The 27,063-nt window shown below is 31.6% G+C and overlaps 4 protein-coding genes across 5 annotated transcripts; 1 reads left to right on the top strand and 3 right to left on the bottom strand.

Moving 5' to 3' along the window:
• Positions 1-1,714: 1,714 nt before the first annotated feature.
• WOX2 (WUSCHEL related homeobox 2) lies at positions 1,715-3,990 on the bottom strand. Its single transcript, XM_068628152.2, has 2 exons — positions 2,858-3,990; positions 1,715-2,273 (listed from the first exon to the last, which is right to left on the bottom strand). Exons 1-2 carry the CDS (start codon positions 3,177-3,179, stop codon positions 1,858-1,860), a joined length of 738 nt encoding a protein of 245 aa, XP_068484253.1. The 5' UTR covers positions 3,180-3,990; the 3' UTR covers positions 1,715-1,857.
• Positions 3,991-11,403: 7,413 nt separating this feature from the next.
• Positions 11,404-14,540, bottom strand: LOC137821020 (heat shock cognate 70 kDa protein 2). The gene is made up of 2 exons (XM_068625460.2): positions 13,915-14,540; positions 11,404-13,322 (listed from the first exon to the last, which is right to left on the bottom strand). Exons 1-2 carry the CDS (start codon positions 14,126-14,128, stop codon positions 11,587-11,589), a joined length of 1,950 nt encoding a protein of 649 aa, XP_068481561.1. The 5' UTR covers positions 14,129-14,540; the 3' UTR covers positions 11,404-11,586.
• Positions 14,541-19,711: 5,171 nt separating this feature from the next.
• On the top strand, positions 19,712-25,721 carry ALB3 (63 kDa inner membrane family protein). 2 transcript variants are annotated; one of them, XM_068625578.2, is made up of 11 exons: positions 19,712-20,207; positions 21,607-21,717; positions 21,983-22,057; positions 22,171-22,231; positions 22,587-22,660; positions 22,772-22,876; positions 23,115-23,222; positions 23,298-23,398; positions 23,798-23,947; positions 24,017-24,143; positions 25,480-25,721. In XM_068625578.2, the coding sequence occupies exons 1-11, from the start codon at positions 19,899-19,901 to the stop codon at positions 25,585-25,587; spliced, it is 1,329 nt and encodes a 442-aa protein (XP_068481679.1). In that variant the 5' UTR covers positions 19,712-19,898; the 3' UTR covers positions 25,588-25,721. The 2 variants fall into 2 exon arrangements, with proteins under 2 accessions (XP_068481679.1, XP_068481759.1); XM_068625658.1 differs by having other exon boundaries at positions 19,725-20,207; positions 25,486-25,721.
• Positions 25,722-26,030: 309 nt separating this feature from the next.
• On the bottom strand, positions 26,031-26,767 carry LOC137821238 (CLAVATA 3/ESR (CLE)-like protein). Its single transcript, XM_068625772.2, has 3 exons — positions 26,608-26,767; positions 26,406-26,473; positions 26,031-26,326 (listed from the first exon to the last, which is right to left on the bottom strand). The coding sequence occupies exons 1-3, from the start codon at positions 26,753-26,755 to the stop codon at positions 26,252-26,254; spliced, it is 291 nt and encodes a 96-aa protein (XP_068481873.1). The 5' UTR covers positions 26,756-26,767; the 3' UTR covers positions 26,031-26,251.
• Between the last annotated feature and the right edge of the window lie 296 nt (positions 26,768-27,063).

Consider the following 27,063-nt stretch of genomic DNA (forward strand, 5'->3'; position numbering starts at 1 on the left):
TTATTAAACAAAATTATAAATGAGTAAAAACTTCACTTTATAAGTGGGTTGTATAGGGTTAAGTTAAGTTTAAAATTCAACTTAATATACTATCAAAATCATTTCGAGTTTATTTTAATGATTGTTTGTTGGGTTTATCGTATCACTCATCCGCTATCAGACAGTTATCAGACAATCATTGAATTATCTATATAATATATAGTTTCATCACGCATGAGTTGGTAGTCTTGGCGTGAGAAGGGTGTGTTGGAGATCACATATCGATTAGATATTAGTACATTTCATTGGATATAAGTAAATGCAAACCTCATCTTATAAGCCGATTTTATGAGATTGAATTATAAATTATGAATAATAAATCTTTATTTATTTATTGTTAGTGATGAGAGTGGTTGGAGAAAATGTTATATATGCAATTGGAAAGAAAAGGTTTGGATTCGTTTGGAACTAGGAATAGATGAATATTTAGTATATAGTAGCAGTAGGGTGACATTGTCTCTTTTCAGAAGGAGTGTAGGTTTGGGACCACCAACTCAAGTTCTTCAACCATAGCTTTAGCTACCAATTCTTTTTATTGCCTTAGAACAAAAATTGGATTCAGAATTGCGATTTTTGAACAAGCACAACTTCAACTGTTTTTTTGTTCTAAGTGTTTTGGTCGTTTTAGTATATTTCGAGCAAAAATCATTTACTTTTTTTTTTTTCACTAAGGAAAGAGATTTTTAAAAAATTCAAAAATAATTACAACCAAATATGTACTAAGTTTTTCTTTGTCTATTGCTTACTTTTCTTTTGGAAATAACTAAAATAGAAACTATTTATTCAAAATATTACCTTCTTGAATTATTTTTATTGTCGTGTTAAAGAGTATCTCAACTCATTGAATCAGATACTAACTTGCAATTATAATTATTTCAGAATATTCCCACACAATAAAAATTAAAAACTGTTATTATGCACATAGTCTCTGGACAAATTGAGTTAAAGTGTCTAGTCACAACGGAAATTCTTTCAATTCATTAGCCTCTTAAATATTCAACTCTAACTAGTATCCTAAATATGGATATCCAATTTCTTTGACCATTATAATGGTAAGTGATAATTTAATTTACCTTAGGTATGTTAAAATTAATTTCTAAACATGTTCAATTTTTTTACCCAAATAAAAAAACCACGTGTCTTCAAAATTTGACCTGGAAAATATAGACTAAAAAAGAATTCGAAAAAGTATTAAAAGAACACAGAATCGTGTCTGTGAAACTTTGTATGGTTATAGAATAGACCAAAAAAAGTCAGTAAGAAATATTTTATCCGAGAAACATAGGATAGATCCGAAAACAGAAATCTTAAAAACCAATAATTGATGAACACCTTTTATTTTTAAATCCCTGTAATTTTTCTTTATCTCTCTTTTTACCTATCATATATTGATGATTTTTATTTTATTTTTCTCTTATTAGATATCATTTATGAGTCATTTAATATTCGAGTTGTTTTTATCTTTCATTTTTCTAAAAAAAAATCATTGTTCCTTGTCCTATTTAAATCTTTCAAATCTATGAAGATAGATAATAATATAAAAACTCCCAAAACAGAGACGTTAAAGACCAATTTCATTTGCTTTTAATTAACAGTCAGCAAAAAGAATCATTTCATGAGTGAAACGGTGACAGTAAATATGACAGCAACATATACGAGAGGTTGACAAGGATATGTAAGTTATTAATAGTAATATATTAAAAAGAGAAGAAAAATGAGACACCAATCTCATTCAATAAACTGAAAGGCATAATAAACCCATTTCAGTGATGAGCCATGGGAATTAAAAGTTCAAGCCAATGACATAAAAGAAGTCTCTTAAGAACCTTGACCAGAAGTAGTAAAAAAATCAAAGAAGGGTTGGTTAAGTGGGGAAGGATCATCTTCATTGATATCAGGAGAAGGAGCAGGAGGTGTATCACTGGAACTATCAGCAGAAACTGAAGCCAGAGAAGACACCTGGTATGTTGTTTTCCCTTCCAAAATACCAGTTGGGTGCAGAGGAAAGAGATCCAAGGTTTCTTGGTTACTGTAGCTGAAGTTACAATCCGAGATTCTCTGTTGCATGGCTTCGTATGCCAGAGGGCCATTGCTGATCATGTTTGACATGTCTGTGGGCACAAATATCTCAGACGGGCTTCTCCTAAAACCTACTGGTACAAGCACCTTTGGATGTGGGGGGTAAAAACCATTTTCACTCTGCGCCTGAGGTACACAATATGGAGGGCACAGGCCTGAAAACCAAAAGCACCCTCAATTACCAAGCTTATGTAAAATAAATAACTCACTAATCACAAAGAGATGTAACAGTTTGAATTTTGAAAAACTACTATATATGTGTGAAAAAAGGCCTTTTGGAAAAAAAAAACAAAAGAAAAAACAGAAAGCAAAAGAAACAGCTGTCCTTCTATCATGATTTGGCTATACACATAAAAGTGGAGACAGTGACTTTTAAGATGATTTCAGTGCTTCTTGAGAAATAAATACTATTGAAAAGAACCGCAGTATGTAGATCTCAGCTGATATGATTCAGAGATATAACCTGGTTAGAAGAGGATTTATCTTTAAAGAATACACATAATCTTCTACTCAATAGTATTCTGAGTTTTTAGTTTTGTTACTTTTTTTTACTTAACACACATACACCAAGCACATTTGCATGAAGAGACGAATTGGTGACTTAACAATCAAACAGTATTTAATCAATTAAAAGGCAAAGGCAGAAAGAGATGAGTGAAGATATAAAGATAAAAAGGGAATGTGTATAGTTTGCATGATTGAATAAAATAATGAATGATGAGAAAGGAAATGAAGGAACCATTTGGGCAAATTGGCGGAGAAAAAAAGGGCTGGGGAGTATGAAGAAAGCGATTGAAGTAAGCGATGGTTTCTTGCTTCTGCTTCTGTCTCTGCCTAGCTTTGTGATTTTGAAACCAGTAGAAGACATTCTTTCCTTCGATGTGACCATACGCCCTAAGCCTAGCAGTTATCTGCTGTATCTCCTCAGCACTGGGAGTCTTTATTCCCTGCTTATACAGGTTCTCTAGCATGCTTATTTGCTCTTTTGTAGGGTTCCACCGTGAACTGGCTGCAACCCCGTTAGACCCTCCCATCTCCAACTCCTCATTTTCACTCTCCATCTCAAGTTCTTTCTCTCTTCACCAAATAATAATATGAATCAATGCTAATGGGGTTTGGATAGTATTATAGTAGGAGAGGTAATTAAAGGGTTGTTTTGATTTGATTATTAGTGCTACTACTCCACTACTAAAATTACTAGTACTCTACTACACCACACCACACCACTGGGTGCTCCTCTTATTCTCATGGCTTGTGAATCGCTCTTTTTATAGAGTAGGTAGGGAGAAACAAAATGGTTGAGAGTTGAGAGAGAGGATTAACATGCGTATTGTTTTTGGTGCAGAACATCTCTGAAAACATGGCGGTTAGCGGCACAGAGAGAGGCTTAGGTTTCGTCGTCTTCGTTCCAAGACGTGTAGAATTCTTACGAGAAGACAATAATTGCCCAAACGGCCCCCCTTCGTGCCATTGATTTTGGTGCATACATAGCAGATTTAACGACGCTGTTTAAGATTAACGTTGATTTCTACTACTACCTCTCTCTCTTTCCTAAGCCCATAATGTCTTGTATCTCGGGAATGACAGATAGATAGATGGAGAGAAAGAGAGAGAAGAACGTAGGTTACGCCATTGAAGGAAAGGAAGGGCATAAAAGTCATTGATGGAAAAAGACAGCCGGTTGGGTTGTAAGGTGTAGGTGAAGGCTAGGCTTTGGGAATTGAAGTGAGAGCAGATAGGCTCAGAGGAGAGAGATGAATGAATGAATGAATGAGGTTCAAACGTCTAGCTATCTAGCCTCACTCAGAACGAGTATGAAGGTGACTGTGAAACTGTGAACTTCCCATCTTTTAGTGGTCACAATATTACTACATCATCTTAATTATTACTAGTATTCTATAAAACCATTGTTTGCCACTGTGTGTTCTCATGCCTTTTTTTGTCTGCTATAGTGCCCCAATTGGACCACCCTTCTTCGCGTTTCAATTCCTAACATGCCCACCACTTGTGGTCCAATTTCATCTACATTCTCTTTTTTTTCTCCAAACTGTCATGCAATTGGCATGATTATGCTTATGACCCCCCAAGACCAAAAAATTGTCATGCATAGGACTAACGTATGGGATACCAGTTAAATATTAGTTTGCATTGGGTTGTCAAGAAAAACAGTTCTGGCGTGAAGATTTTTTGTCATTTTGCATGCACCAGCTAGGAGTAATAGTGCTTCATTAGCTGTTAATGTGTTTTATTTCACTGTAACAACTCATTCAACGTGATTACAGTGGGCACAGCATTGCTTTCCACCAGCACAGTTCTTTTTTCCCAAAAAATCGCATCAAATATAATTTGGATTACCACTTTATATGTGGGGAAATAGAACTAGTTTTGTAAAATCCAAAGCACTCGTACAGCGTGGATAATAACCCAAACTAGTGCAAGAAGAAACATCGAGTGCCTGAACCTTCTAACAGGTCAACATGCATATGAAGAAAAAGAAAGTGAAACAACCGCCGAATTCAAATTCCAAGTTATACACATGAAGAACCGAGCATAAATGAGACGATGCTAATACACTAACTTTTTCAAAAAAAGGGTTCTTTGTGTGTAAATTATTAGTAGAAGATAGTAAGTCAGGCTTCTTTTATAATGCACTCTCGTTTTTTGAGCATCGTTTTAATATTTTCGCTCTTCAGTTAAAATTTATGTGATTTTGGTAATCTGAAAAACGTAATTAAGTTGAATGCACGTAAATTTTTCACTCGATAAAAAAGTATACTGCATAGAGAAACGGAGTGTCAGAAGGTGGATTACATTATGTATTTATGCTGCATTTTTCTTTTACGAGTCTTGCGGAGCCAAAGAAATATCCACGTTTAGGAATCAATATATTACCCGTATGTCAAAATCAACAGAAAAGAGAGAACGGGTCTTGTCAAACTTCTGGGATCCGTAGTATCTTTTTTTTATATTGAAGTTGATGACGAAAAGTTAGATATGGAATATTTTAACATGCTACAGATACACTATAGTATTTCTCATATTTTTTGTTTAGACATGTTTCTACTATTTCCTTATGGTATTCTCAAATGATCTGTAGTCTAAACAATTAGACTACCATGGAATGGAATCGTTCTGTAATCTCAAAAGGCATGGGTGAGAAAGAAAAAAAATCATAGTCTACCTTGGAAAAGGTAATTGGCCTAAGATTTGATTTTATATATTTGGCGGAATGTTCTTTTTGCTAGATAAGTAGGCACCAAAAAGTTGAAAACCAAATCCTTAAAAGAAGGAAAACAAAAGAAGAACAGAGGAGATATATATGAGAATAAAATAGAGCATGGATATTAGAAAGCAGAAAAAGCAGGAGCAGAAACGTAGATGTAACCAGATAAAGGGTTTGAACATTGAAAGAGAGCAATGGGTCGAAAAGGGTGGTGGTGGATGGTGGTGGTGGTGCATGTGAGAAGATGAAGATGCGTGCTGAGATAGATTACTGGAATTAAGGTGGCAGTGCGTTTTGGCGCATGCAGATAAAGAAAGGATAACGCAAACACCAAGTTGATGGATATTGGTTGGACGTATGTGCCATAAATGTCTCTGCATGCTGCTGCTGCTGCTACTGCTGCATCCTACTAGCATATACGGTCAACGAAAATATATAGGGAGAAAAAGTGGAGCTGATGGGTAAGAGAGTGAGAGTGATCATGCTATTCAATTCTCAATTCAATTCCTGCATAATAACTGGCTTTTGCGCTGACTATATTGTTGTTCTAGTACTACTATTTGTGATCACTGCTCTGACTTTTCACTTTTCCACTATAATCATATATACTCACTTTTTTCTCTTCTTTTTCACACTGTTAGGTTCCTGTAAATACTAGTAGTAGTAACACATTTTATTACTGGACTATTCAATTTTTTCCTATTTCATCAATCTGCTAAAAAGACATTAACATTACTATAATACAGAAGGAAGATGTGAAATGATATTAAGCAGAAAAAGTGTTTGTGTGAGAATTTGAAATGAAAGATAATGAGATATGATTGTGTGATGAGGAGAAGTAGATAGGTGGCGAGCGTGGCCTCGTGAAATGCGGAAGCAGAGGCGGGGGCGAAGGGAATTGAAGCACCAATCCCTTCGCCTCAGGGCCACGGAATTCGATGCAGATTGGTGAAACCATGCATCCTCACCTCTGAATATGCACCCATTCAACCCACACTACAATAACAATAATAATCATCATCATAATATATACTCATCTTACTTTTTCTAAATAATTTATTGCACTTTTTATTTTCATCAACTTATCTTTTTAAATTATTTGTATTAGTGTATTTTTTTTAAGTTAAGGTTTGTCAATCATTAATTTTTTTTATTTTTTTATTTATTCATTTATTTGAGTAACTACTTTTAAATTTTTTATTTATTTCTATTTTATATATACAAATCAAACTTAGATTTTTTTATATATATTTAGAGCAACTGTATATCTTCATAAATGACATTTAGAGCAACTGTAGTATATGCAACTGTTAAATAGTTGTATATGGTTAGTAGTTATCTTTGGGGAATTTGAAATTATATAAAGATATTATTTAATAGTAAAGTGATAAATGCTATTGAAATTTGTATTGTGCCACAAATACAAATTAAGGGTTGTTGAATATGGGTGAATTATAAATTGTCTAATACAAACTTTTCTTGCTTAAATTTGAGGTAAATTCTTCCTACACCCACTCCTTTTAAATTTGCACCCACATGAAAATCCAAAATTAGAAATAATACATATTAAAAAAAATAGATCCGAAAGAGATTATTTGTTCTAGAAATGAATATTTAAAATAGAATTCAAAATCAAAATCCCATTTTGAAAAAAAAAACAGAAAACATTAAAAAAAAACTCCGAAACATTGTGGAAAAGAGGTTCGGAATATATTTTTATATGCAGCATCAATTTATTTAAGGGTATTTTCGTCTTTTCACACTGAAAATGGGTGCAATTATTTGGTGCAGGAAGTAATTGCCATGTTTAAAATCTCATTTTATTTCCTTCTTTATTGCTAGAAAAAAATAACGATAAAAATATATTTATGTTTCTAAAGTAATCAACAAAACTTCAAATAAATTTTGTAAACATTCTTTTATCAGCATCATTCAAACATTTTAACATTAATCTATCATTATCTTTGAACTTTTGAATTCAACAGTGTCATTACTAGAAAATTATTAAATACAAATTAATTTAGAAACAAAAAATAATTAATCACTTTATTGATAAATATAGATATTATTTTAGAGACTAAAAAAATTATATCTAAAATAGTCTCTAAATTTATAAACTAGTATCTAATTAATTACCAAGGTTTTAACTATCAATATCTTGTTTAGTTTCTAAATTAGTGATTAATTATTTTTTTATCTATAAAATTAGTTATTAATGATTTTGTTGTAGTGTGTGCAAACTTGTTTTTATTAGATGAGAAAGCTTAATATGATTGTTTAATGGATACTTATTATATTAAAATTGTAAAATTTATATATAATATAAAAAATTATTTTTTCTTGTATATTAAATTTTTTATTTCATTTTTTATACACTTTTTTACGGCTAAAATAATTAAATTAAAAAAACATTTGAGGATGTTTCAAACTCTTCTAGAAAAGAATAATTCAATGAGCACATTACTCCTCCTAATAAACTAATCCGAATCATCCAAATTTAAATGTACTATATATCAACATGCATTAATATAATGCATATAGATCAACAAATATTGATGGTTAGTATTTTGTAGTTAAGGATTTGAACTAAAAACTAATTCTATTATTGATAGTTTAAGTATGTAGCGGTGTGGTTGGGTTTTTAATTAGACTTTCTTGTTAGTGTAGGTTGAAATTTTTATAGAAATAATTCTAGAGTGTTTTTCTTAAAGTAAAGATTTTTTATTTATTTACTTAAGCTAAACTAATTTGAATAAAACCGAATGTTACTTGTATTGTCATGGGTATATATGAATTTTGAAATTGAAATTATATTTTCTTAAGATCTTAAATTGAAGTTAGAATGTGATTAATAAACAAATCTGTTGTATGATAAAATGTGAAATGGTTGTGTTTTGTAAACGGGTGTAATATAAAAGTTATATTTTTGTTTTTGCCACTTAATTAAATTACACGAGTTTTATAATTATGATAATTATATTGTATACAATAAGATACGATGTTATAAGATAAAGTGGTTTATAGAACGAGTTTAGAAGTAGATGTTGTTTTGAATATTTTAAATATTTTATTGGGTAAAACCCATCTCTTTAGATATTTTGTAAGTAACTAATATATATCTTTAACTTATTAATGATTATGTTTATTTTAATTAGGAAGTACATGTTAGATATATTATATTAGATGTTAGAATTGGTGAAAAAAAAATTATATTATATTACATCTGATTCTTGTTACAACTGATATTAAAATTCATTTTAAAAAAATAAACATTAAATTTTATTCTTTTATTTCTCGAAAAAGCATAAACAATAATCATTAGTGTAAGAATGAAAAATAAAGATGTCATATTACATTGGTTCTAATGAAATTATCTCTAAAAGTAATGTAATGACATTTTTATAATTAACTAGAACACATACACATTTGTTCTTATAGTAACCAATGTTGTAAGTTCTGATTTCATAGCACTAACGAAACATGTTTCTTCACTTTCACAACTTTTTTCTTCTTCACTAACTGCTTTTTATATTATAATTGTAATTTTACTAGTTGATGTAGTCATTGGAATTTTGACAATGAAAAGATTCAGTAACAACTAAAATTTGAAAATATCATAATTTTATAAAAAAAAATTCAAAAAGATTATTACTATAGTGTTTTTTTTAGTATAGGAAGTTTCCTATAGAGCGCCAAAGCAAATTGGACGGATTTAGAATTGCAAAAACAGTGTTGTTTTATGTAAGTTTGTTTATGTTTTTAGAATTTTTTTAACCTATTTTTCTTAATTTTGAGTACCTACTAATAGTTAGGGTGTAAATAAAAAAAAATTATTTCTTTTGTACTAATATTTTACTTATCTATCTTTTAATTATGAAATTCTGGTTATAGAATACAAAGGTATTTTTGAATTTGAGAAAATTTTCAGATTTTATAATTTAAAATGTATTTTTTAAAATAAATAATATTCTAAATTGCTAAATCCGGCGAAAATATTTTTAGATTCTATAATTTGGAACATGTAAATAAATAAATAAATAAAATTACATTTTTAAATTATAGAATTTAAATTTTTTTTTTTAAAAATAAAATGATCATTTTGTCTGACCTACGGGATACCGAAGAAGCTATGGAGAGGTGCAAAAGGAAACAGTCCTCAAACACATGGTATGCGTAGAGTTAAAATTGGGCCAATAATTTTATACGATATAACAATTACTTGGCGGGCTTCTTATTCACACCTTATTTTTTACTATTTTTATTTCATATTTTGCTTTTTCTTTTTAAGTTAAAATACTTTCGATAAAAACATAGTTTTCTTATATACACAATAAGAAAACGTGTTTCAATTCTCTTAGGAGTGTTCCTTCCATACACAATAGAATCGAGTTTTTGTTATATAATATGAAACCGAAAATATGCTTCTGGTGTGAGTGGATGACAACACTCCTAACCTATTTTATAAAAATCAAACCAAATTAACCAGTCACACTAATAAAAAACTAGATTAAAAAAATTGAAAAATCATAATTTTAAATTTGTTTCCTAAAAAATAAAAAAAAAACTACTAAATATATATCATTTCCTTTTTTGTTCTACTTATTATTAATAATATTGATGCATATTATTAAAATTTCAATTTAAATAAAAAAACATATTTTACGTATATTTTAATTGTTAACCTATATATTTTAGTTTCTAACATCATAAAATTATAATATTATATCTTTTGAATATATTTCTGTCTTTTAATTATTAAAAAAATCTGTACTGAATCTTAAACCTGTATATTAACTGATTGAATGATTCATCCCATTTTTAAAATATAATTCCTAGTACAATAAAAATACATTTTAGCTAACACAAAACATAAACGTATTTCTGATGCTAAGAAGTTTAACACTGTCCATTGTGTATCTTAGAATAATATACAACAGAAATATTTATTTTATTGTATTTTAAAAAGGATTAAAAGAAACAAATTAATGTGAAAAATACAATTATAATTTATTATAATTAAAAATACAAAGCTAAAAAAAACTTAAAACATAAATAATTTTTTTACTTCTCTTCCGTTTATTTTATCTTAAGCTTAAAACATAAAAAAAAAAAAAAACCTTCTCTTCCGTTTATTTTATCTTTTCATTTCTTCTTCTCTCATATATGATTGACACTAAAGAAAACTATTCATGTGGACTTTTTTTAAACTAATAATTTTTACTAGTCCAAACACTATGGAGCGTTTAATATTTTAGCTATGACAATAAATATTATATTAATGACAATTAATCCATTCACAAAAGTGTTTTTTATAATGCACTTGCGTATATTTAGTTAGGTGTTGTCAGTAAATGATAAAGATATACCAAACAAGGATACCAAACAATTATACCAAACAGTTATGAGGGATAATGAATAAAAAATAAAAAATAATTGTTTTTTTAATGATAAGATAAAAAGAAGTTTTTTTAATAATAATTTGTTTAACAATTATTCTAGGATCATTAGATGTGAGCGTGAAAGAAATTCACTAACAATAATTAACTATTATTTCTATTGTAAAAAATTTAAAGATAATTTAGAATTTTTATTTGAAAATATTTTAATCAATAAATGAAAATCGTATGAGAATTTTAAAAAAAGTTTTCAGAAACACGCCATACAACTAAATTTCCGTACTAACACAATAAAGGAATTAAAAAAATTAATTAGCTGAAAAAGTAACATCAAAGTAAATCACTTAGAGCATAAGGTTGTTTGTTTAGGGAAGTTTCTCAAGATTTTTATTAAATTTGTATAATTTATTAATTGGGTCACCTCCATCTACAAGTTAAGCAGCATAAAAACATTCTAAACTCTCAAAAGACGGGATAATTTGAGTATTTTAGTTTCATACAAACATTTTCAGAACACAAGGACCTGTTCTATATCTTATGCAGATGCTGCAGCATATGCCCCCAAGTCAAATAATCACAGTAAGTCATTATCCAACCACTTGTAATGTTCTCAGTTTCACTTTGGCCAGCAATAATAATAACTCATTTAACATTTAAAAGCCAATATTGAAGCGCCACCCTATAAATGAGCAAACTTCATATCATTGTGTAAATTGAAACGGGAAGAAGTACATTCAAAAAAAAAAAGGGGAGAAAAAGTAAACTAAAATTCTAATAGAAACATTCTGACACCATATAAAATATAAGGGTCTTGGCAAAATCAAGAACAACCCATGGCAATTGTTCCGCTTAATCAACTTCCTCAATTTTGGGTCCAGCAGTGCTTCCACTGCCAGAAGCAGGACCATCCTCATCCATGGCTCCACCAGCCTCACCACCAGCACCTTGGTACATCTTAGCGATGATGGGATTGCAAAGGCTCTCCAACTCCTTCATCTTGTCCTCAAATTCATCAGCCTCACCAAGTTGGTTCCCATCGAGCCATTGAATAGCTTGATCAATCGCATCTTCAATTTTCTTCTTATCTTCTGCAGGCAGCTTGGAAGCAATCTTCTCATCTTTAATTGTGTTCCTCATGTTATAGGCATAATTTTCCAACGAATTTTTGGCCTCCACTTTTTTCTTATGCTCCTCGTCCTCTGCCTTGTATTTCTCAGCTTCCTGCACCATCTTTTCAATTTCCTCCTTGGAAAGCCTACCCTTGTCGTTGGTAATTGTTATCTTGTTCTTCTGTCCAGTGGTCTTGTCCTCTGCAGACACGTTCAATATACCGTTGGCATCCATGTCAAAGCAGACATTGATTTGGGGAACACCTCTGGGGGCAGGAGGAATTCCAGACAGCTCGAATTTTCCGAGCAAATTGTTATCGCGAGTCCTCGTACGTTCACCTTCATAGACCTGAATCAACACACCAGGCTGGTTGTCGGAGTAGGTTGAAAACACCTGCTCCTTCTTGGTGGGAATGGTTGTGTTTCTGGGAATCAACACAGTCATGACACCTCCTGCTGTCTCCAAACCAAGGGAGAGAGGGCTAACATCCAACAACAGAAGATCCTGCACTTTTTCATTACCCTCACCACTGAGAATAGCAGCCTGCACTGCAGCACCATAGGCAACAGCTTCATCGGGGTTAATGCTCTTGCAAAGCTCCTTCCCATTGAAGAAGTCCTGCAATAGCTGTTGAACCTTGGGGATCCTAGTGGAACCACCGACAAGAACAACATCATGGACGCTGTTCTTATCCATCTTTGCATCCCGCAAACACTTCTCCACGGGCTCCATGCATTTCCTGAAGAGATCCATGTTCAGCTCTTCAAATCTGGCACGGGTGATGGTTGTGTAGAAGTCAATACCCTCATACAAGGAATCAATCTCAATGGTGGTTTGAGCGGTGGAAGAGAGAGTCCTCTTCGCCCTCTCACATGCAGTTCTCAACCTCCTCAATGCTCGCGCATTACCACTGATATCCTTCTTGTTCTTCCTCTTGAATTCCTGGACAAAATGGTTCACCATTCTGTTATCAAAATCTTCACCTCCCAAGTGAGTATCACCAGCGGTGGCTTTCACCTCGAAAATTCCTTCCTCAATGGTGAGAAGGGACACATCGAAAGTCCCACCACCAAGGTCAAATATGAGAACGTTCTTCTCCCCAGAGGAAGTGGCCTTTTTGTCAAGCCCGTAAGCAATGGCAGCCGCAGTAGGTTCATTGATAATACGCATAACATTGAGCCCTGAAATGACCCCAGCGTCCTTGGTAGCTTGACGCTGTGAGTCATTGAAGTAAGCAGGGACAGTGACCACGGCATTCTTCACTGTGGATCCGAGAAAAGCCTCCGCAATCTCCTTCATCTTAATTAGAACCATGGAAGATATCTCTTCCGCAGAAAACTGCTTCTCCTCCCCCTTGTAATTCACCACAATCATAGGTTTGTCACCGGGACCAGCAATCACTTTGAACGGCCACAATTTCATGTCACTCTGTACAGCAGCATCAGTAAAACGCCTACCAATCAAACGCTTAGCATCTGCACGCGCCAAATCAAATCAATACAATCAGAAAAAGATTCGCAAAAAAAAAAAAATGTATAATAACCAAGGATGTTTTGCATGGGTAATTCAATTTAACAAAAATAATCACAGAAACCCAAAACAGCTCAAGTAAGTCCTTTTGTCAGCCAATATCTAAAACAGTTCAATTAAGTGCTTCGATCTAATCATGCAAAAACGAATCCAGTTAAATTAAGTGATTAGCATCGGTATAACGCCTAAAAATCAATTTTTTAGCATGCATGCAACCACCAAAATCAACTACTACCTAATTGCATAACCAAAGATTCTTTTGCACGGGATATTTTTATCAAGGAAAAATCTTAAAACTAAAAGAATGTACAGCTTCACTTTTAAGAAGTGAATAAGCTAAATCAACCTTAAAAAAACCGAACTTCTCTATTTTATTTTTCTTAAATAAATAAAAACGAAATAATCATGACAATATTACTGACTAACTTAGAATTTGACCTAGATCGATATAAATCACGACAACTTGACTAAGATATCAATTAAAGTGACGAATACTGCGGATAACCAAGGTAATAGAGGATGACTTAAGGTGCTTACCGAAAACGGTGTTGATTGGGTTCATAGCGACCTGGTTCTTCGCCGCATCGCCGATCAACCGTTCTGAGTCGGTGAAAGCGACGTAGGATGGGGTAGTTCTGTTACCCTGATCGTTGGCTATGATTTCAACACGATCGTGTTGCCAAACGCCAACACAAGAGTAGGTGGTTCCCAGATCGATTCCGATCGCAGGACCCTCGCCTTTACCAGCCATATTCTTCTCACAACTGTTTTCCTAACGGAATCTGAACTCGAACTCTAGGGTAAGGAATCAAAAACTTACGGCAATTTGAAATGAATTGAGGAGGAAGGAGGGAAGGGGTGTGTTTTAAAGAACCAGTTCGAATTCTGGAAGGTTCTGTGAGGTGTGAACCGTTGGATCAGGAATTTTGGACGGTTGGATATTAGGTTTCTTAATGGAATTGGAGTTGGGAAAAAGCGAAGTATTGCGTGGGGTGTGTGGGGTATCTCCTACATCCTCTAGGTGGTTCCAGAATTTTCCGATTTCGAATCCGCGGTGGCGTGGCACGCGTTCTATCCCACGCGCTTAAACTAAGATTCTTAACCGTTGACAAGGAGCCGTCGCCTTTTCTTACTTATTGGATAGATTGTATTTGTCATTCTCCCGCGCTATTGGCCGAGACAATAACGTCTTCTGTGCCTTTTAGATAACAGACCAATTGGATTGCACTAAATCCACTCATTACTCAACGTTAAATTTTTCCATTTTTTTCAATCCTCCTTCTCTACTATGTTTTTTCCTTTAAAAGTATATTAAGATAATTCTTAATTTAATCCTTTCAAATATAATAAATTAATATGTTAGATAATATCTCAATAATTTTAAGAAACTTGGATTAAGCGAAAGATTTGTGTAAGTAAAATGGATTGATAGTAACAAGAATGTTAAAACATGTTATTTTGAAAGATTATTTCTGAAAATTAAAAAAAATTAATATATATATATATATCATATTTTATCTAAATAAAGTTTGAATATTAGAAAATAAATTACATATATTTTTTTAAAAAAATTGTGACTAAACAAAATAAAAATAGTAATAATAATTAAATATAATAAATTTAATTAATTATTAAAAATAATTATTTAGGATAACCTTCTAATAGATAAGAAAAAAAAAGATAAAAAGTGATAAATGTAATCATGACTTTAAAAAAAAACAATTTTAGTGTGCACTCCAATCAAATGTATGGAATTGATGTTAAACTCTTTATATATTAATTTTAATGAATTTATGTGTGTTTTATTAACTTTTATTTATTTTAAATTATAAATATTTTGGTTTTTTTATATATATTTAATTTAATATTTAATTATGTACTAATCATTATTTATTTATATTTGTGTAAAATAATTTATTTTCAGTTACTGGTTTGTTTATTTATTTATATTTATGTAATTTAATTATCTCCAGTTGTTTATTTACTTATTGATATTTATGTAGTTTAATTTAGATTTAATTATTATTTTTCTCTACATTTAGGGTTAATATTCAATTTACTACACTGATTTTTGAAAAAAATCAATTTGGTCCCAAATTTTAAAAAAATATACAATTTGGTCCCTTCTAGTCGCCAATGTCCAAAACGACAACAATAAATGGGTATTGAACATCACATCATATTGCTTGATAAACCAAAAGACGGAAATCACAAGAAATTAAACTTGTAAGAGCTGTGATTTCATTTATGAGTTTGGATTAGAGTTTGTATAGATAAATAAGTAATATTTGCTAATGAGGTTGGGATTATGGTTTATGCATATGGAGAGATAATATTTAAAAGTTAAAAATAAATATAATTAATTATAAACATGGCATAATATGTGGACTCGATCTATGCATAAATGTGTCACATTGTTTGTCAACTCATCACCACTTAATGTAATTAATGTCAATCTAACAAAAGGAATCAAATTGCATATTTTTTTAAAAAACTTGGGACCAGATTGATTTTTTTTAAAAACTACTATAGGAAATTGAAATTATCTTCGGTACTAGTCCTCTTTTTTCAATTTATGGTTATGTTGATTAATTTATCTTTAGTTATCTAGTTATGTATTGGTCTTATTTATTAGTTTGTATTTTGTTATTTTATTTTTTTATAATATGTTAATCCATACCTAATTATTTAAACTTTTTGCTTTCATTCTTATTTTATTTTATATTTTTTGAAATTTCATATTTTTATAATTCAAAGAAATATATATATAAAAAAGTAAATGTAATTATTATTATTATTTATTTAATGAACTTGATAAAAGAAAGTTACCTATATCCTTTATTATTGTTTTTATACTTTTTGTATTTGTTTGAATGATGTGTATAAATTATTGGTTAAGACAAATAAGATGCATCTTAATATTCATCATGTCATGTGATTTTTGAAAGTTTCTAAGAGTAAGTGAAATGAAAAAGAGTAATGAAATTCGTTGTTTTGGGTTGAGATGTATGAGTTTTTGTGTTTGGAAAGTCATAATTTGGTACCTTATAGGATTAAAGGCAGAGACCGTGGTATGGTATAAGGAAGTATTTACCAAGTAGGTGAATATTTGTATAGTTCAAAATAACGTTATTGACTAGGATATTCGTAGGTCAAATTCGAGACTATTCACTTATATATGCTCAACATCACCAATATTAGGTAGTGAAAACATATCTCTTTATGGGAGGATAAATTATCGATATTTTCGATAAAAATTATAATTGTACTAATATTCTTAATGAAAAATACTCAACTACCTAATCACTTCCCAAGTAACTTTTTATGTTCATAGTGGATCATTAAAAGTGGATTATGGATCCATATATCTGATAAGTGAGATTAAGTCTTATGTTTGTATTGTATGTTAACTTTATTAAGATTGATATTTAAGGCTTAGAAAGACCTCACTATTTTTTTATTTTTTTGTTGTATGAGTAGAAGCAAAATTTGCCCACTAAGAATTGTTCAGGAAAATTTGAGGAGATATTCTTTAAAATGTTAATTTTAATATCCTTATTATATATAAAATATATAGATAGTTTTCTAATTTGATGTTATTAATGTACAAAATTTATATGATTTTGTAATATATTATGAATAATTATAAAGATGTAATAAGTTATGCGTTATGATTAATCTTCTCTCTGACACTCTCAATTTCTTATTAAATAACAAATATTTATATAATAATTAGAGTATTACATTGAAAATAAACAAATGGCAAGAACAATTATCAGCTTCGGTGAGATTGTACTTACCAAATCAACCTTTTAGCCCTTTTAACCATGGTTAATTATATGTGGTTTTTCCAAAGTCCAAAGCAAACCTGGATTAAAAATATCAATTTAGGACAATAAAAAAATAGTTATACAATAAATGTTACTTTCAAAAGGAGTTTTCTAAAATTCATAATGTAAACACCACATGAGAATTTAAATTTTATTATGATTTTTATGTAAAGAATAGCATTCTTAACAAGAGTGAATTTTAAAAGTGAAATTCAATCTTGTATTAAACTGATAATCAAACATGTCCTATATCATTATTGGGTTCAAATCTAGACTCAACAACATGTTTCTATTTTATAACATTTCACTGCTTTTCAAATGATACAATCATTCAAATCTTTATGCCATATTTGAATTTTATTTATTAAATCTATATACATAATCACTTAACCATACAAGTTTTCTTTATTTAAATACATGATTCGAATACATATTATACCAACATCCAATTTAGTTGTTTTTCAATATACACATTCAACTCATATATGTTATTGTTCTTGTTTTTAGTACACTTTCAACTTATATTTGCACTTTTTTTTTTGTATTAAGTGTATTAATACAAACTCTATTATAGTTCAAAATGGCTCAATCAAATATCATGTATATTATTTTAATTTGTAGAATTAACTGTAAATAATATATCCAAAGTTTAAAACAAATATGAATTAAATATATTAATACATGACAATAAAAAATTCTCTAAGTTCTACCACAAATATTATTTTCAAATGAGTTTTCCAAAATTCATACATGGAAACACTGCATGAAACAGTACATGAGGATTTAAAATTTACTATAACTTTATATATAGTTTGTCATCCTCAACAACAATAAAATCCAATTTTGTATTAAAATATTATCAAGAATGTCCTTATATCATCACCCGATCAAAGTCTCAACAACATGTATATATTATTTTGATATTATAACAACTTTAATATAATGTTTTTATATAAAAAAAATTCCAATATTCTTCATATAAGTCATGTTTATTCTTCAAGTATAATAAATTAATCTTTTAATTTAACATTTTTAACAAAAAAATACTAATTAGAAAAAGAAAGCAAATACACAATTAAAAACCCAACAAGTTATCTATTCAAAATTCACTCATTATTTATCACTTTGTTTTTGTAAGAAGAAATAAGTTCACGCAAGAAATGGTTAAAAATTAAGGACGATTTTTTTATAATAGTTTTCTTCTATTCAGTTTGGTGATTTTACTTAATTCGATACTTAATTATTATATATTTTGAAGATCAGATTTCTAAAAGGAATTTATAAGTTAGTTTAATCAAAATCATTTGATGTTTTGTTATTTTAGGTGTTTTCTAACTGTTTAGATCTTTTAAGAATAAACTGATCATAGTAAACCTTGATATTTATGTAATTCGAGAGAAAATGTCCACCTGATAAAGATACTTAAGATAATTGATTATTTTATTTTATTTTTATTTGATTTGGATTTGGATTTGGATTTGGTGTGAAGTTGAGTTTGAGTTGAGATTGGATTAATTATGAAAAATTGTCTATTACAAAGTTAATCAGACTTTAAATAAATTGAGTAGTTCCTTTATGTAGGATTAAATAATTGAGATTGATGGATTGATCAATATTGGTTTTAAATTTTATAGTTCAATTATAATTTGAGTTGATGGTGCTGAGACTAGGGTTTTGAGTGAAATGGTAGATTATAATAAAATTATGAAGCATGTTTGCAGAAAAAGAATTTGAAATTTGAATTTTAGTTGCATGTTAAAATTCATGCTTAATTTAGTATTATGATGTTTTCAATCAATAAAAAATAAGAGCAAGACAATTTTTTCTCAAGTAAAAATTAAAGTTTATTCTCTTTGATTTTGGGTAAAGTGAGACAAATCTCCTTTGTAACAAGAATGTATCATTTAAAAACTTATAAAATGAAATTAAAATGTTTTTATTAGATAAATATTATGTATATTTGCACATAATATATACAAAAATTAAAAAATAATATTTAATTAACAATGTAGAATGTATTTTAAGAATGATAATTATGAATTATTAAATGTAATTAATGATAAATTGTGGTTCATGACTTAATAATATGTTGTTTGTGAATGTACTAAAAACACATGATGACTTACCTATATAAATATATGTTTCCTTTATTAAAAATGAGTCACCTAACTCGTATCCTAATAATAGTTAACAAAAGAAAAAGATTATATCTACATACCTAAAAGAAAATGCAATTTGTTTTGCTTTTTAATTCATAAAAAATCAAATAAAAAACGTGCAATTTTATTTTAAATCACCTTTTTTTCACAAAATCGTATATATTAAAATTGTTTTATCTATTAATGTAATTTTCTTAAAACTATAGTTTTATGTTTTTGAATGAATATCACTCCTTTTATATAAGTAAAAATATAATAAAATTTATCTAGTAGAATGATTATGAGAAAAGTTGCCATTTTCCATTAGCTGAAATTAAATATCTGTAAAATGACCATAGAACCCCTAATCTTGTGACGTGTCACTCAGTCGGTGGCTGAAATCGGAGAGGAAAATCTGGCTCTAACCATCGTGCGCCTTGTCATTGCCTCGCAGGAAATGGGGATAATTAGGAAAATATTCCATCATCTCTAATCCGTTATGAGAAGCTGAACCATCCTCTGTACAATCATCTCCTTCAAAAGCTTCTCATCCATGGCGAATACGCTCATTTCGTCTCCTTCGTTCCTTGGCACGCCGCTTCCCTCGCTCCATCGCCACCACCGCACCACCACCAGGCTTGTCACCAAGGTCCATGTCAGCCTCCACCAAATCCCCCCTATCCACTCCATAAGCCACTCCATTGATTTCGCCGGTATAGCCACCAGAGCTGAAGGCCTTCTTTACACGCTCGCGGACGCTGCGGTTGCAGCGGACCCGGCCGCTTCCACCACTGATGTTGCTGTGCAGAAGAACGGAGGCTGGTTCGGCTTCATCTCCGAAGCCATGGAGGCCGTTCTCAAGGTAAACTTCGTACTCCTGTATGTTAGTTTTAACTTCCTGTGTAAGGATTATTTGGCCTTTGTTAAGACTTAACGAGTTGTGCGACGCTTCACGTGCGGAGCACGAGCCTCGATATTCATCGAACTTGTTTTCTCGAGATTGTGTGGCTTGCTTAGATGTTGTTAAGATACTCTCGGTCGTTGAGTTCTTACTAAGGAGAGAGATCGTTGATGTTGAACTAAGTGATGTTTGGATAGACTTCTATGTAAGAAGAAAATAAGGAGTTAATATGCTAAATATGAATTAAGCTTATTCTGTGTAAGTTAAAATTAGTTCATGCATTACTTAAAATTGACTTTTGGAGAAATGAGCTTCTTTAGATTAATCCATGCATAAGCTAATTAATTTACGGGAGAACTTTACCATGTTCTTCTCATGTGAATGTTCATTGAGAACTTTATTTATTTAACCAAGACTGAGGTTTACTAGACTCTTGCTTGGATAAAGTTCTCTTATAGAAGAAGAAGCTTCTCTCACATGCTTAATCAACTTATACACCTCAGCTTTTAGAGAAATCAGATGAGAGAACTTCAATCGAAGTTAAGTGTAAAAGTTTACTTAGTTAAATAGGAAAACCTCGATACATTTTACCTTTTTATACTCTTCCCCAATAAATTAGGGAAGTTCGTTCGAATAGAACCTAGAGAATAGAGAATGATGCTAATATTGTTAAATTCCTGGCAACTTGTGTTCCTGAGATGATATTTTGCAGGACATGTGTTCAATGCTCGCTTTTCAGCTTCATGCTGCAATATTAGCATCTTCTCTCACATGCTTAATCAACTTGTACACCTCAGCTTTTAGAGAAATCAGATGAGAGAACTTCAATAGAAGTTAAGTGTAAAAGTGATTTAGTTAAATAGGAAAACCTCGATTCATTTTACCTTTTTATATTCTTCCCCAATAAATTTGTAGAGAAGTTCATTCGAATAGAACCTAGAGAATAGAGAATGATGTTAATATTGTTAAATTCCTGGCAACTTGTGTTCCTGAGATGATATTTTGCAGGATATGTGTTCAATGCTTGCTTTTTAGCTTCACGCTGTGATATATTATTTGTTTCATGGGAAGCTATACTTGGAATAGTAAATAGTGCTGTTTGTTTATAATGGTATTCTAATTTCTGCGAGACATTTTACGAACTACACAATTCACTTGGCATGGCCCTTTGTTTACAATTAATGTTATTTATAACAAAAGATAAGAGGAAAACAAACTACCTAACAAATAGGAAGCTAGGTTACTTCTCTTGTTATAATAATTTGATGGATTTAACATTTTATTATGAAATGTTCGCATGTTGTTATTCAGGTACTTATGTGTTTTTAATGCTTATTTGTTTTTTCTTTCTGGTTTTTAGGTGTTGAAGGATGGTCTTTCTGCTGTGCATGTGCCTTATACATATGGATTTGCTATCATATTACTCACTGTTATAGTTAAGGCTGCGACACTTCCCTTGACAAAGCAACAGGTTGGTACAAATTAAGCATTTTCTAGGGCCAAAGGAAGCATGATAAATTTGCAAATTTACTGCAGCCTTTAAATTATGTAAATCACTTTGTTTGAAACAGTCTTTTCCCATCACATTGAAGTGACCGGAATATTTTCTTCTTCAAAGCCTGACATACTGAATGAAAATATTTTGAAAAAGTCACAAACTATATATGAATTTGATCTCTCAATTAACATATGTTTTGCTTGACTACAAGAACTGTGGATTTTAATTAAATCTACAGGTTGAATCTACATTGGCTATGCAAAATCTTCAACCAAAAATTAAGGCTATTCAAGAAAGATATGCTGGCAATCAGGTGAGGGGTGTTGGCTATTAAGCATCCATTTTGATCTTGAGTAAGTATTGATTTCGTCTTATCTTATAACATTGTTCTTTCTAAACTATTCATTTTGTTGACCTCTTTTTAAGGAAAGAATACAACTTGAGACATCAAGGCTATATCGGCAGGCTGGGGTTAACCCATTGGCAGGTACTTTTGCCCTTAATTTCGGTGCATCTTCCTCAACAGTGTTTCGGAATAATAATACCTTTCATGAAGCTAATAAACATTGGTCCTGTGTAATAATTATGAAGGTAATAGAGCTTCTATGATCATAATGAAACGGCTTTGCTTATGTATGATGACCACAAATATATGGTTTTGAAGTAGGAGTGCTTATAGCAACAGTAATTATTTGATTTTATTTTGTTCATCCATATTGCCCCTGACCTTTGTTTTAATATTCAGCAAACAGCCATGTTATCTTAGTTGGATTTTGTACATATTTTATTCAACTACTGACTTATAGACTCAACTTCTACTGCATTGGCATCAATTTGTATAGGCTGTTTACCTACTTTGGCCACAATTCCAGTCTGGATTGGTCTCTACCAAGCATTATCAAATGTGGCCAATGAGGTAATTACTAATTAATGCTGTAAGCTTTTATTATTTGAGCAGAGATTTTGATGGACAAATTATTCACAGAAAATGTTTCTTTTGCTATTATGGAAAACTTTTATTTTGAAGGGACTATTAACTGAGGGTTTCTTTTGGATACCCTCTTTGGCTGGTCCTACTACCATTGCTGCTAGACAAAGTGGAGCTGGAATTTCTTGGCTTTTTCCATTTGTGGTAAGGAAGACATCTTTTTCTTTGTAGGTGAAATAATAAGTTGTAGTTGGCCTTTTTTTCCCAATTCCTATGAGTTTGGCATATGATCTTTTAGCCAGAAGACTGTTCTCTCATTGTTATAGATGGATTGCTCACTTGTTGAAGTTGTGTATCAAGAGGAAATAAATAGCAACTTTGTAAAAATGATTTTGTACTCTTTTTTATCTTTATACAATCATAACAAACATCTGTTATTCAGGATGGGCATCCACCTTTGGGTTGGCAAGATACTGCAGCATATCTTATTTTACCCATTCTTCTTGTTGTTTCTCAATTTGTTTCAATGGAAATCATGAAACCACCTGAGGTAAACAACATCAGTTCTCGTCTGTTTCATTTATTTGGTTATCACAAGGCAGGCCTAAAAGATTTCTTTTGACAGACAGATCCTTCCCAAAAGAATCAACTTCTTGTTTTAAAGTTTCTTCCACTCATGATCGGCTACTTTTCACTATCTGTCCCATCAGGATTAACAATTTACTGGTTAGTTTTTTCAAAAACTATGTTGATACCGTCTTTTCCAATCTATATATTTTTATTTTTCATGATTTTGCCATAACTTCAAACATTCTTTGGTTTATTTATTATTGGTTGCAAATATATTTATCTTCTACACTATCTAGGTATGTCCAATTTGGTAAGAAAACTTTAGTAATTGTATCTGTACCGCTCTTCTTATTTCAGAAACAATTTCCTTGATATGCATGCAACAAAAAAAAATACAGAGAGCAAATGCATGAGAGCTTAAATTCTTTTTGGTGGAAATAATAGCATATCATGATTACATTTTAGATTGGGAGATGGTCTTGACAACTTCGCTTGTGTTCTAATGGGAATAAAAGAAAATTTCTTTGCTGATTGGTTTTGTGTTTCTTTTACTAGGTTTATAAACAATCTCCTGAGCACAGCTCAACAAGTATGGTTGCGCAAATTGGGGGGTGCAAAGCCTGTTGTGACTGAAAATGCCAGTGGGATTATTACTGCAGGACGAGCTAAAAGATCAGATTCGCAACCAGCAAAAGGCGGTGAAAGGTTAGTGATTTTTTCTTTTACATATGCAGAGTTTTAACTCCTGTTGGATAACAAATTGGTGATCTACAGGTTTAAGCAATTAAAAGAAGGGGAAAAGAAGAACAAGTTAACCAAGGCACTGCCAGTGGAAGATGTTCAGCCACTGGCTTCTGTTTCTGCTTCTGATGATGGCTCGGATATAGAAAGTGACAACAAGGTATTTCATTTGTGGAGTTTATTAACATGATTTTGATATTGCGCAGGAATCTTTATAAATTCAATTTTATACAAAGAACAATGTCTAACTATCCTTGATTTCCAATTTTTTCTAAGATGAAACATCTTGTTCATTTTCCTGCATGTGTGAAAAAATAACTCTCCAGCCATAGATTGAAGTTTGAAATTTTCTTTACCTATTTCAATTTTGTATTGCACATGATCAGTGTTTAGTCTTTTCGCGTACTGATTCTGCTGTATATATAAAGTGACAGTGATGTTAACTAAGGAAAGTAAAGTTAGTCATTTGATGGGCCTTCTACCCAAATTTCTAGCTGGAAGAGTGTAGCTAAGATTGTTGGAATAATTTGAATCGAGGAAGGATCAGATGGAGATGCAGTTGGGGGAGAGCGAGATGGAGTAACAAGTTGGACGGTTTGGGTGTGAATGGGGTGGAATCTACCTATGGAAGACTTGGGGATGAATGGAGAGAGAAGGGGGTTGGGGGGTAGAGTAAAGACAAGAATGAAAACGGGGGAAAAAGATTTAAGTAAATGGTGGAAAGGTTGAGAGTGGGGGTATAAGGGCTGTTAACAGTTCTCTAGGCCATCTCTGGTAGCATTTATAGGATTTTCTAATTTTACCCTTTTAGTTGTAATTCTGTTTTCAGAGGATAAACCATAAACTATTTAGCACTACATACTATGGTGAGGCTCAAGTGTGGATTGAGAATGTGGAAGTTGAATAATAATATACAAGTATCAAAGACTCATATACCTCATGCCTTGAGCTTATGAGTTTAACATGCTGTTTAGACTGCATATATGGTTCTTAGCCCGTTGTCGAAGATCTTCCCAGGATTTTCAGCTCCCCTCACTTACCCAACACCATAACCCCAAAGCCTTGCTACACGTCACAATGTGAGTAGAGATTAAATACTAAATGAACTCAAATCTAATTTCTCAACTGCTGAAAATCAATAGCGTGGAAAGATATGTCTCCCGTTAAAAAGAGAAGCTCGACCTTAAAATATAATTCCTGTAGCTCAGATTGAAAAGGAGATGTCTTGAAGTCTTGTTTTACTTTTAACAAAGTGGTGGGAAACTACAGGAGAACGATCTAAAGCACTGCTCTTTTTAATTCCTCCCCTGCTCTCCTAGAACCACCTGACCAATCCCCTCCCTGATTTCCGTCCCAAACTGTTACGTGGGCTTGAGATTATACAGCTGTCCTTTTTTTCAGAAGAAAATTACCATGACTTTGTTATATTTGTTTTAAGATTGTTTAGAATGTTCATTATTAGATAAAATTCCCAATGCTAAGTTACCTTGTTACAGGAACAGGAAGTTGCAGAAGGAGCCTATGCTTCTAAAGTTGGTGAAGAGGTTCAAATTAATTCTAGGGACAGAAGAAGCAAGCGTTCGAAGCGGAAGCGTGCTGTATAAAGGACCGCCATATACGGTTGTTTGTAGTTATAGTGAGTTTTGTATATCTCCAGAGATTATACCATTTTTGGGTTGGCAATTGATTAAATATACGTAATTTATTCCAGCATAATATCTTTTTTTGTTGTGTTAAATCTCTTTCAGCCAAGATCCCCTTCCCAGGAAACTAGGGAGCATAAAAACTTGCATTACAAAAATTGTAGGCTTCTGACTGTTAACAGCACAGTAGTCTTGTATATGGAAAAAATATTGTTAAATGGAATCTGAATTCATTGTTATAAAATAATATGAAGCGGAATATGGATCTGTAGAGCAAGAGAGGTTTTCGAAATCAGAACTGATCTATTAAATCGGGGAAGGGATTTTGGTTAAGGCCTTGTGTGTCTGTGTACACTTCTTATTTGTCAACATGTACTGCTTAGGTCAGGAAGTGTTCAATAAACTTAACACAAAGCTGGTTAGTTAATAAATTGATAATTGCTTTCCTTTATGCGAGGTCCATGCATTAGCTGTAGCTGATAAAGTACAAATTTTCAATTAATTACCATTTTGTACATACACAATGCTCCCAACAGTAGAGTTGCTAGTGTATACCAATCCATTGATCTCAAACAGCTATTGATGTCTCTACTGAACGCTGATGGTGAATCCGTGTTTCCAACCTCTATGGTTTTGATGGCGGGCGTTGATTCCCTACTGGGTTAGGCCCTGATGGACTCTTACGATTCTTTTCATTAACCTGTGATTTTGGTTGTTCAAATCAGAATTTTGTCATGCCAATTAAGTAAAATGATTAATATACTCATGCATTTACTAACCCATGAAGGAATGGCATGCCTAGTTTGCGACTGTGGTATAGCCCGTGGGGTTCTGAACTTGAAATAGACTAGGTACAAAAATATAAAATGACGTGGGATACCATTACTCATCAGTTTGTGATTGACTAAATAGACGAACAATCGAACATACAGAAGAAAATAGTTTCAGAGCTATATGCAGAAGAAGGTGCAAATGCAATACCTGACTGCGTAGCCTGAACACCAGGAGTGACGTGATTGAGTGCAGAAGCTGGGAGCAGAAGCCATGCAAAGAGAAGATGGATGAAGATTTGTCTTCTCATCAGTGGCATACTTCGAGTGAGTAAGAGTGTTGCAGTCTTAATGAGCATGTCACAAGCATTTTGCTGGTTTTATATGCTATATTTTTTGGTATTTTATAATCATGACGAAACTTGAAATTTGATGTGAGAATGTTTGTAAAAGATGCCCGGGAATCCTATGCCATTACGCACTGACTATAAAAGATCGAGAATCTGTTTTTATCCTCATTGTGGTTTGACTTCTTCTCCGTTATCATTTCTCTGTTATCATTGCTTCCATGATAATTTTACAAGTACTTGCTATTATTTATCTCTTGAGTGCTTCGCCGTTATGTCCGCATCCTTTCTAATAATTAAAAAAATTCAGCAATATTGTA

The sequence above is a fragment of the Phaseolus vulgaris genome, chromosome 11 (genome assembly GCF_051622355.1).
Source record: "Phaseolus vulgaris cultivar YP4 chromosome 11, ASM5162235v1, whole genome shotgun sequence".
Taxonomy (NCBI): Eukaryota; Viridiplantae; Streptophyta; class Magnoliopsida; order Fabales; family Fabaceae; genus Phaseolus; species Phaseolus vulgaris.

Excerpts from the sequence above, each read along its gene's own strand:
- LOC137821020 (XM_068625460.2), bottom strand. The coding sequence starts at position 14,128 with ATGGCTGGTAAAGGCGAGGGTCCTGCGATCGGAATCGATCTGGGAACC. Across the intron at positions 13,323-13,914 it reads CCCAATCAACACCGTTTTCG|ATGCTAAGCGTTTGATTGGT; the intron begins GTAAGCACCTTA and ends TGGCGCGTGCAG.
- WOX2 (XM_068628152.2), bottom strand. The coding sequence starts at position 3,179 with ATGGAGAGTGAAAATGAGGAGTTGGAGATGGGAGGGTCTAACGGGGTT. Across the intron at positions 2,274-2,857 it reads TCCGCCAATTTGCCCAAATG|GCCTGTGCCCTCCATATTGT; the intron begins GTTCCTTCATTT and ends TTTGGTTTTCAG.
- LOC137821238 (XM_068625772.2), bottom strand. The coding sequence starts at position 26,755 with ATGCTCATTAAGACTGCAACACTCTTACTCACTCGAAGTATGCCACTG. Across the intron at positions 26,474-26,607 it reads TGTTCAGGCTACGCAGTCAG|TCTATTTCAAGTTCAGAACC; the intron begins GTATTGCATTTG and ends TTTTGTACCTAG. Across the intron at positions 26,327-26,405 it reads GGCATGCCATTCCTTCATGG|GTTAATGAAAAGAATCGTAA; the intron begins GTTAGTAAATGC and ends CCAAAATCACAG.
- ALB3 (XM_068625578.2), top strand. The coding sequence starts at position 19,899 with ATGGCGAATACGCTCATTTCGTCTCCTTCGTTCCTTGGCACGCCGCTT. Across the intron at positions 22,877-23,114 it reads CTTGGCTTTTTCCATTTGTG|GATGGGCATCCACCTTTGGG; the intron begins GTAAGGAAGACA and ends TCTGTTATTCAG. Across the intron at positions 23,399-23,797 it reads TCAGGATTAACAATTTACTG|GTTTATAAACAATCTCCTGA; the intron begins GTTAGTTTTTTC and ends TTCTTTTACTAG.